This window comes from Periplaneta americana, chromosome 2, assembly GCF_040183065.1.
Source record: "Periplaneta americana isolate PAMFEO1 chromosome 2, P.americana_PAMFEO1_priV1, whole genome shotgun sequence".
Lineage (NCBI taxonomy): Eukaryota > Metazoa > Arthropoda > Insecta > Blattodea > Blattidae > Periplaneta > Periplaneta americana.
Window position 1 is genome coordinate 20,007,201 of NC_091118.1, and position 11,002 is coordinate 20,018,202.

At 35.9% G+C, this 11,002-nt stretch overlaps 1 protein-coding gene across 3 annotated transcripts; it reads left to right on the plus strand.

Moving 5' to 3' along the window:
• LOC138715499 (zinc finger protein 28-like) lies at nt 1–11,002 on the plus strand. 3 transcript variants are annotated; one of them, XM_069848489.1, is made up of 6 exons: nt 1–123; nt 1,760–1,851; nt 1,984–2,118; nt 4,168–4,247; nt 6,589–6,709; nt 8,060–11,002. In XM_069848489.1, the coding sequence occupies exons 1-5, from the start codon at nt 75–77 to the stop codon at nt 6,650–6,652; spliced, it is 420 nt and encodes a 139-aa protein (XP_069704590.1). In that variant the 5' UTR covers nt 1–74; the 3' UTR covers nt 6,653–6,709; nt 8,060–11,002. The 3 variants fall into 3 exon arrangements, with proteins under 3 accessions (XP_069704590.1, XP_069704599.1, XP_069704580.1); XM_069848498.1 differs by lacking the exon at nt 6,589–6,709 and having other exon boundaries at nt 4,168–4,263; XM_069848479.1 differs by lacking the exon at nt 6,589–6,709.

Sequence of the window (11,002 nt, forward strand, 5' to 3'; positions counted from 1 at the left end):
AGATCTTCTACAGCAGACTCACTGCAATATGATTGGCCACTATTTTATAAAAATGAAATGTATTGCTCTTGTTAATGACAAATTGGGAATTGGAAAGGAAGGCTGTACTTAAAAAGATGGAAGGTATGAGCTTTCTGTTTATGTAACTTCATATAATTTGTTTAAATTTCTAGAGATTTTAACTTACTATTATCAGGATTACCAGCTGATATTTGGTTGGAATTTTGAAGTAAGAGGGAAAGGAAGGAATCTGTGTTCTGAAATTTATCCAAAAAAACTTTTAAAATCATTATAATAATTAGGCATTTCCATCGACTGACAAATTCTTTTGTGCTTGTACAGGATCGCCCATAGGAATTGTGCCCCTCCCCCCTCCACCATTTTAATGAATGCTGTAATTCTAAAATTTAAATGCAGTACTAAGACATCGAGCTATGGAAATTTTATTACAGTGACTGGCATCCTTGTTTATTACTGAAATTGAAATATTATTTGAGCAGGAGAAATAAAAAAAGACCCTCAGTTTATGAACGTCCTCAATCTTATAATCAGTAAAAAACTAGAGCTGTAATTTTAAAAATAACTGCAGACCTACTTTAGTCAAAATATTGATTAGTATGCAGATATAACTAAGTAGGTCTAGTATTAGACTAATTAATTCTTGTATAATAGTATCCAAACTGAAACGTTACATTTAAAGAAGCTCTTGAGAAGTACGCTACTTTAGACTTCTTTATAAAATAAACTAATAAAAAATGTAATGTTATTCTGTTGGTGACCTTTTATGAGATCTAGTCCACAACTGTGGAGTAACGGTCAGCACATCTGGCCGCGAAACCAGGTGGCCCGGGTTCGAATCCCGGTCGGGGCAAGTTACCTGGTTGAGGTTTTTTCCGGGGTTTTCCCTCAACCCAGTACGAGCAAATGCTGAGTATCTTTCGGTGCTGGACCCCGGACTCATTTCACCGGCATTATCACCTTCATTTCATTCAGTCGACCTGGTTGGCAAGTTGGTATAGCGCTGGCCTTCTATGCCCAAGGTTGCGGGTTCGATCCCGGGCCAGGTCGATGGCATTTAAGTGTGCTTAAATGCGACAGGCTCATGTCAGTAGATTTACTGGCATATAAAAGAACTCCTGCGGGACAAAATTCCGGCACATCCGGCGACGCTGATATAACCTCTGCAGTTGCGAGCGTCGTTAAATAAAACATAACATTAACATTTCATTCAGACGCTAAATAACCTGAGATGTTGATACAGCGTCGTAAAATAACCCAATAAAATAAAATAAAATAAAATTTATGAGATCTAGCCAATAGAATATTGTCATTCTGTACCATTAAACTATTTCCCTCAATTCACACACTACTTTTTTTTTTTTTTTTTTGCTCCTTGTTAAGTGCGGGGATTCTGTACGAGATAGACACATAATGTTTGTGGATGAAAATTTGCGTGAAAACATGATTCTTAATAGCATAATATTTACTATGTTCAGATTTATAGAGTATAAAGTTATTTGTTTTACTTTCTAGAATAAGTCGATAAATACGATGAAGTAACAATGCAATATCACCTATATGTTACTTTTAGCTATCCCACTTTAGCCTTGTCACACACAGTCGTCAACCTCCTGTCACGAAACTATCCCCCATCACCTAACCCACTGTAATTACTTAGCTATTGGCGCATGTAACCACGTCGTGCAGAATAGCAAAAGTGTAAAATAGGGTTCTAGTGTATTTTGTGGCATTATTTTAGTTCTCATGGATGCTGTTAAAGATGAACCAAATCTGGATCCAATGGCTCTGGAGAATGATAGAAATGAAGAAGGGGAAAGGCCCATGCCTATGGTAAGTGACAAACTAGGTTACAAGCCTCATATTTAATGTATGATAATGTGATTAATAAACATCTTTAGATATCTTTTAAAAACCTACTTCATGAAGCAAAATATTGCCTAATTCCTCTGTTCTGATACACAGGAAGGCAATTTCTTGAAAGTGGATATTGAGATTAAGGAGGAACCTTCTGAACTGGTCGACGACCTCACATTAGATATAAAATATGAAGAAAATATATCTCCCACTACAATCCCATTGATGAAATTTGAGACAGAGGTGAGTTTTGATATTAAAATTATTATTTTTTTCTTTGAAGTCTTGCACAAGAAGCCAGATTATTTAGAATATTTATTATCAAAGAGATAGGTTTGGAAGTAAATCCCGAAAAGACAAAGTATGTGATTATGTCTCGTGATGAGAATATTGTACGAAATGGAAATATAAAAATTGGAAATTTATCTTTTGAAGAGGTGGGGAAGTTCAAATATCTTGGAGCAACACTAACAAATATAAATGATACTCGGGAGGAAATTAAACATAGAATAAATATGGGAAATGCGTGTTATTATTCGGTTGAGAAGCTTTTATCATCCAGTCTGCTGTCAAAAAATTTTAGAGTTAGAATTTATAAAACAGTTATATTACTGGTTGTTCTTTATGGTTGTGAAACTTGGACTCCCACTTTGAGAGAGGAACTTAGATTAAGGGTGTTTGAGAATAAGGTGCTTAGGAAAATATTTGGGGCTAAGCGGGATGAGGTTACAGGAGAATGGAGAAAGTTACACAACACAGAACTGCACGCATTGTATTCTTCACCTGACATAATTAGGAACATGAAATCCAGACGTTTGAGATGGGCAGGGCATGTAGCATATATGGGAGAATCCCGAAATGCATATAGAGTGTTAGTTGGGAGGCCGGAGGAAAAAGACCTTTAGGGAGGCCGAGACGTAGATGGGAAGATAATATTAAAATGGATTTGAGTGAGGTGGGATATGACGATAGAGAATGGATTAATCTTGCTCAGGATAGGGACCAATGCCGGGCTTATGTGAGGGCGGCAATGAACCTCCGGGTTCCTTAAAAGCCAGTAGGTAAGTATTAGCATGATAATTATGCAGGACACGTCGAACACACTAGTGGGAGAAGTGGGAAGTAGGGAGTTTTGGGTGGTAACTGAGAACAGTTGCCAAAGACTTTATTATTATCTCCTTAACCCTTTTACTCTTCCCCTTCCTATTCTCCTTTCTCTTTTTCACTGTCTGATTGTCTCATATATTTGCACTTATTATAACTTTGTATTTGCTTGTCTTTGCATAGTTGGGATTTGATCACACGTCAGGTGAGGATTTGTATGAACTTACTGGTCTGAGGTTTTATCACTAGTCCACAAGACCTGGTTGGAAGAAATTATTTCATTTCTGATATAGTAATGGTTGGATTTGAAGGGAATTTTAAGTGGTCTAGAGCAAAATTTCCCGTAAATGAAAATGAATTTACAAGGAATAATGAAATAACAGAATTAGGTTACCCAGAATTCAATGAGTACTGTAGCACAGTCTAGTATATACAGTCGCGAAGCTCAACATGTAGTAAATATGCAAACATTAGATAGTTGCTCACCACTAGGATCGCTAATATCGCCTCATTACAGGCAATGCAAAATAGTACCGTCACAGTCTATTGTTTCAAGCACCCTCAAAACTCAAGCTTCGTGACTGTATATAGTAGACTGTGACCGTAGATAGTGATTTATGTGGTGGCTGCGGAAATATATTTGCAAGTGCGTTGGATTTGAGAGAAAATGAGATACAGAAACACTTCATGTAACATAGTCTACTTCGAAAGTATTTAACTGTGATTTTAATTTCCAAAAGAATCCAATTCTCAGTATTGACTAGGTAACGGATTTCTAGAGGTTTTAAAAATGTATGATATAATATCTGTACAGCAGGGACATGTAATATTAAAAAAAAATTATGAGAAATTACCATTCTTTTACTAGTCCATAAATACGAAATTTTGGACTTTACATATACTGTCAGTATAGGACACCTGGGAACCTTAAGTTCACTTGATTTAGTAAAAATCCTTGTTTTTCAATAACATATTGCAGTTAAAAATTTGACATTCTTTTGAAGAATACATAATCAATTGGCATGTTATTAGTCTAGAAACCTTAGTTGTCAAAGTTCACTTTCCACTCTGTTTTTCCATAATTATAAAGCAGTTGTCAATCCTTTCGTAGTTTATTTCTTCTGGTTATGAAACATCCTCTTGTAAGTTTCTACCATATATTATAGAAATTATATTTTTCTTCCCCAGAAAGATCCATGTAATATGGCTGCAATGCAAGAGGACCTGATGACAGACATCACAAAAGCGGATGTTGACTTGATTGATAGGTGAGGATAGTTATGTGTGAGTTTCCATGTTTCTTTTCTAAAGTTACGTTGCAAAGTCTTGTCCACCATTGTTTTTGTATGAAGGGGTGTTGATGATATTTTAGCCCAGCACAGATAGTAACAGATTTCATGGGCAATAGAGTTGTAAACTTACTTTTTTGTAATGTTGACAGAGAATTTAAAGTTCTTAGCTATATTATTCTATATTAGATAGATCCCGAGAGAATTGAATACTAATCAGAAATGACTGAAATGAGAAAGGATAAATTGTTTCTCTGTGAATATGTAATGTTATAAGAGAGATTAAACAAAGTTTTTGGAGAGATATGTTACTATGGACGAAATATGAGTTCATAATTTCTACCTGTAACAAGAAATCAATAAAAACTGTGAAAACACCCTTCCACATCTGTTCCAAAAATATTTTGAATGCACTAACCAGATGGGAAGATTACAGACAATTCTTATATTGGATGCAGAAAGCATTATCGTTGTTGATTTCCTGCAGCATTATTACTATAATTTGAAATATTATTCTAACCTTCTAAGATGTCAACGAGATTGCTCAAGAGATGAAGGATGCTAAAAAATAGTCATTCTAAAGTAGAGAGCACTTTGAACTTGAGTTACATTGCAAGACTGTAGGTTTGAACTGTTCCGTCATCCAATATATTCGCCACAATTGGCCGTACCAGACTTGAAAGAGGACTGGTAAGGAAGGTAATTCGAGAGCAGTGACTTCATATTGCAGTAAAAAAAAAATCCCGAAGGAGATCCTAACAATAGTATCCAGTTGAAAGGGATTTATGTTTAAAAAATGAATAGGTATTAATCAGATCGTACCATTTTTATACAGTGGGTAAAAACATTAGAATCTCTACACTCTCATGGTAGCTCATTCATTTTTGATGATAAAATACTATAGGTAAAATTTGCCTGGTATGCAGCCAATTTACAAGGCTTCCTTGAATAAATAATTTATTAAAAACACTGGTTTTTTTTTTATTGTACGAGTCTATTCTATGTAAAGACATTGACAAATTTAATATCTTAAAATTCAGAAGATTTCAGACATTTATTCTCTTTTCTTATTCATTACCTTTCGATTTAAAGAAAAGCATAGGTGCCAGTAAAGCAGTTTTCTGTACCTGTAAACAATTTTTTTTCTCCAATGCCAGAGCCTTTAACTTCTTGTTATTTGCCACAACTCCGAGATGTTCATACGAGGCGTGTTCTTAAAGTAAGTTCCGTTTTCAATTATAGCTGTCGCATCGCTGCAATCGTTATTTTGCACATGCGTGTTTTCTTCTTCAGTCCTCAGGCAAGCTGTGCATGCAGTTTCAGAGCTTCAGTCCGTGTGTGTGGTTAGTTGTGATCAGTTGAAATGTTTAAAGTGATCGAGCACCCCGCCGACTGTGAGATGAGGTCTGTTATCTGTTTCTTGAATGTGAGGAACATCAAACCAGCTGACATTCGTCGTCAACTTTGTGAGGTGTATGGTGATGATGCCATTAGTGATAGAATGGTCAGGAGATGGGTTGGGAAGTTCAACGAGGGCCATGTCTCTGTGCATGACGAGCAGCGTACCGGTCGGCCATCTTTGATCAATGCCGATTTGGTGCGTGCTGTCGATGAAAAAATTCATGAGGAGAGGAGGTTCACAGTTTCTTCGCTTTCCTTGAGTTTTCCACAAATGTCGTGAAGTGTTCGAAATTTGGTTGGGAACAAATTGGCCAATCCCCCCTTCAGCCCGGATTTGGCTCTGAGTGACTTTCATCTCTTCCTGCACCTCAAGAAGTTCCTCGGTGGTCAACATTTTGATGGCGACGATGAAGTGAAAACAGCAGTGCGGGAGTTGTTTACATTGCAGGCGGGCAAATTCTACAGTGAGGGGACAGAAAGACTTGTGCCACGACTCGATAAATGCCTCAATAATGGTGGAGATTATGTTGAGAAGTAATTGAAGTGTGGGGAATACAATGCAACAAAAATGGTTTGCAAATATCTTCCCGTTTACTTAGTACACCCTTTTGGAACTTACTTTAAGAACATGCCTCGTAGATGTCGCTAGTACTAAAAGTACAGACACTTAGTTCGTTAGAAATTATCGAGGGTGCATCACATGGGCTGGGTTTGCATTGCATTCCTAATTGAAGATGGTGGAAAATTGTTGGAGTGTTGCAAGGGATTGTCAAACGTATTATATTACAAATTCAGGGTGGAGCAGGATTTGGAGCCGGTCTCCCTGGCTTATAAGCTCGGTGCACCACTGTGGTTCCATGAACGAATTAATTGATACAATTACGTCTTCTGTGATACTCCTATATTCTCTGAACCGCAGGGGTAGCTTGGATGGCTGGCATGTGTGCCTGCTGATATGGTGCTGTGCTCGGACGTGTGTTTGATTCTCATTTGGGATGATTACCTTGTTGGATTTTCCCCAACTGTAAAGTGAATGCCAGGTAATATTTGAGACATCCTCTGCCTCATCTCGTCAAGTGCCTCCTTGCTATCACCAATTCCATCAATGCTGAATAATCTAGTAGTTGATACACTGTCGTTAAATAATAAACAAAAAAAATTCTGCTTGATTGATGTCTATGCTTCACTTTTAAGCATTGCTACCATAATGTTTATTACAATCTTTAATATCAGGTAAAGACAATTTTAAAACTTTCATCTTCAGACTATTGAAATGAAGTATGGCAATAGACAACTATAGCCATGTTTTTTGTTCCAAATATTCTTCCCTATCATACTTTAAAATAACGGCATTCAGTGCCCTTCAATCTTGTATCACTTACGAGTATAAGAACTTCCGTACTAATGGAGTCAAATACAGTAGAGCATCGATTATCCGAATACTGATCAACCGAAACATTGGTTAACTGAAAGCGTTCCAGTCAGCAAATTTGAATTTGCACGCGCTCCATGTAAAAGTTTTGCTAGCGCTGTTCGCGAGATTTAGCGGCAAAAAAAAAAAAACTAGTCTCAGCTCTGAAGCAAAAAGAGAAAAGTTTGGACTTCTTTTCCTAAACTGTAGGCCTACTTTAATGGCCATTTTGAACTTGTCGAACTAGGCTAGTCAATTTTCTGTGTTACTTGTAAGACTGTGATACAAAATATATACTGTATGTACAGTTTCGTGTTTAATATCAGTGTTTCCTTGTTTCATACTGCTCCTATGACACTGGTACAATTTGTTTTCGTAAATGATCGATTATCCGAAGAATCAGTTATCCGAACACTCGATTGTTTCGGATAATCGATGCTCTACTTTACAGTAATAACTAATGACATAGATTTTGACAGCAGTAGTAGTGGTGGCAATAACAATAGTGTTGTTAGTAGCAGTTGTTTAGTCAACTGTCTGAAGTCAGATCTAAACCTCGCAAGTGATACCAACAAGGCACCATTTATGAGGCAACTAGGCCAGGAGATAATGAGGTCGTGTGGCCAGTTCCTTTCCCCTTTCCGCAGCAGTATTGGTGTAAAAATGAAGTTTGTTATATATTTAAGAATACTAATTAATGTTGTAGGGGAATTAATTATTTTAATTCTTTGACTAGGTACCATTTTAACATTATTTCTGTACTCTGAAATTCTCTCTTGGTTTTATAAAAATATAAAATCGAGATTGTGTGTGTGAACTTGTTAACTGTATGTCATATCTCGTGATATGATTGCACTACAATTTGCATTTTTTATTAGAATGAAGGAAAAATTAACATCTCATTAGGATTTTGTTCTGTACTTTGTCAACACTCATATTAGTTTTCTTCATTTTTATAACTGTAAAACTGGATTTACAGGCTCAACCAGCAACACTGCCAAGGAGATGTCAGAACTAACGAAAATATCACATCTGAGGGGTCTGTGCAACCCTCTGACATGGTGGTGATGCACACTCAAACATGTACAAATGGAATGCATCAGGATTCTGGCCTTGCAGATAAGCGTTCAAACCAGGAGGACTTTAAGTGCGAAATTTGCTCGAAAGTCTTTAATTCACTGTATGTTTTGAAGAGACACAAACATACTCACTTGGGGCAGAAGCCTTTCAAATGTGACCTTTGTGAAAAAAGTTATTCACGACTTGACAATCTTAGAGCCCATGCATCAACTCACACAGGTGATAAGGTCTTCAAATGTGACATTTGTGAAAAATGTTTTAACCAAAAGGAACATATTCGATATCATGTATTAATTCACACGGGCAATAAGTCCTTCAAATGTGACATTTGTGGTAAGAGTTTTACACGAGTTAATGATCTCCAAAAACACAGAGTAATTCACTCAATTGAGAAGCCTTTCAAATGCGACGTTTGTGAGAAGACCTTTAACCAAAAGCAGCATATTCGAAATCATGTATTGACTCACACAACCGATCAGCATTTCAAATGCGACATTTGTGGTAAGAGTTTTAGACGAGTTAGTGAGTTTCAAAAACATAGCTTAATTCACTCATCTGAGAAGCCATTCAAATGTGACATTTGTGAGAAGACCTTTCCAAGTAGTCGATGTGTTAAAAATCACACACAAATGCACACTATTGATAACAAGGATTTCAAATGCGAAATTTGTGAGAAGCGTTTTAGACGAAAGGCTGAACTTAAACAGCATTCACCAACTCACACAGGCGAAAAACCTTTCAACTGTAATATTTGCGCCAAGAGTTTTGCACGGCTTGATCATCTTCGACAACACGCATTAACTCACACAGATAGTAAGCCTTTTAAATGCTGTGACAAGAATTTTAGGAACCGTCAAAATCTTAAAATTCACAATTCATGTCAAACAGATAACAGGCCCTTCAAATGCCACATTTGTGATGTCTTTTCTTCGCCTTGACAATCTTCAACACCACACATCTACTCACACAGACGATAAGCCATTCAAATGCGATACTTGTGGGAGAAGTTACAGTATAATCATCTTCGACAACATGCATTAATTCACGAAAATAAACATTTCAAATGCGAAGTGTGTGAGAAGAGTTTTGCACGAATGTATGAACTTCGAAGACATTTATTAACACACACAGAAGATAAGAATTTCAAATGCAACATTTGCGAGAAGAAATTTGCTTGAATTAATTGAATCGTTGAGTTGGAAAAGGGGTCATGTCCTGAAAAGTAAATTGTTCAGGAGAGACAAAAAACTCTGTACATGACCCCTTCTCCAACTCAATACTAATCTAACGCACACTTCTGTGGACAGGACATGTCTCCTTGTTATACCAAATGATGCGTACAGACATAGCAGTCAGGTATCGCCAATAAATGCCATTTTGAAAAATGATGGACTTGACCCCTTTTCCAACTCACCGATTCAATTATCTTCAAAGACCTGCATCAACCCACAAAGTAGATAAAAATTTCGTATGTTTAATTTGTAGCACGAGTTTTAGAATTTGGAACGATCTTCAAATTCATGAATCGACTCACTTAGATGATCAAGTGATCGCATTTTAAAATGCGATACATGCAGAGAGCTTTGTAGGAATTGATAACCTACAAAAGAATGCATCTACCCTCTCAAACTGTACGAATATGTACAGTGAAAAGCTCTTTGAAAATTCACAGTATCTCCCCATGCAGTTATAAAGGTGATAGCTCTTTATATTGCAATCTTTGTGATGAGTTTTGTACGAATTGAGTGTCTTCAACACAATTCATTCACTTAATAAACCTTTGAAATGTGAAATATGTGAGTAGTTTTTCTCATGACTTCATCTTTTACAGCAGTAAAATTTTGGAAATATTCAACATTTTTTTTCCTCCCTTACTGTATCTTGTACAATAATGAAAATTAGTTTGTGTAAAACACTGATCTTCTATATGAAAAAAATATTTTTACAATTAAAGTTCTTTACATTTTTTTTTTCTTTTTTCTTTTTCAAAATTCAGTTCACTGTGCAGTGATGAAGCATTTCCCTCATAACTCAAAAACTATCAAACATTCTGTGTTGAAATTATTTGTGTGTATTTATGCATGTCATATCTACAATATGATGCAAGATCATTTCTCTACCTTTGATAGATTGTCTGATAAAAAATAAATTTATATAAAAAATGGTCAAATCAGTATTTTCTTCTAACATAAAATAAAAAAAAAATATTGTTTATTAAGGAATGAAGTTGAAAGAGCATGATATTGTAAACATGAGATTCAGCAATAAAATAAAAGAGAGAGAACATGAAAAAGTTAACAAGTTTATGAGTTACAGTACACTGCCACCATTTTGAATTTTGAAAAAAAGAAAAATAATTTGTTTCAAATTGTAAAACTATTTTTTTCATGTAGCAGAAGAACAATGTTTCATACATACCAATTTTTATTTTTTTATTTTAGTTGGTTATTTAACGACGCTGTATCAACTACTAGGTTATTTAGCGTCGATGAGATTGGTGATAGCGAGATGGTATTTGGCGATATGAGGCCGAGGATTCGCCATAGATTACCTGGCATTCACCTTATGGTTGGGGAAAACCTCGGAAAAAACCCAACCAGGTAATCAGCCCAAGCGGGGATCGAACCCGCCAATTTTTATTATTGTACAAGATAAAGTAATGGAGGAAAAAAAAAATGTTGAATATTTGCAAAAGTTTTTTTTAATATGTCAAATCTTTTTGTAAAATGGTTACGGTAATTATGTAACAGAACTTCATCTCAGTGGTAAGCTTTTTACAGAACAAAAAGAAATTGTTAATGGTTTTTGCTAATCACATTAAATCTGTTCAGGATACATATAA

Bases quoted from the DNA above. Each gene is read 5' to 3' on its own strand.
- LOC138715499 (XM_069848479.1), top strand. From the start codon at position 75: ATGACAAATTGGGAATTGGAAAGGAAGGCTGTACTTAAAAAGATGGAA. The intron at 124-1,759 runs GTATGAGCTTTC...GCATTATTTTAG, and splicing joins TGTACTTAAAAAGATGGAAG to TTCTCATGGATGCTGTTAAA. The intron at 2,119-4,167 runs GTGAGTTTTGAT...TTTCTTCCCCAG, and splicing joins TGATGAAATTTGAGACAGAG to AAAGATCCATGTAATATGGC.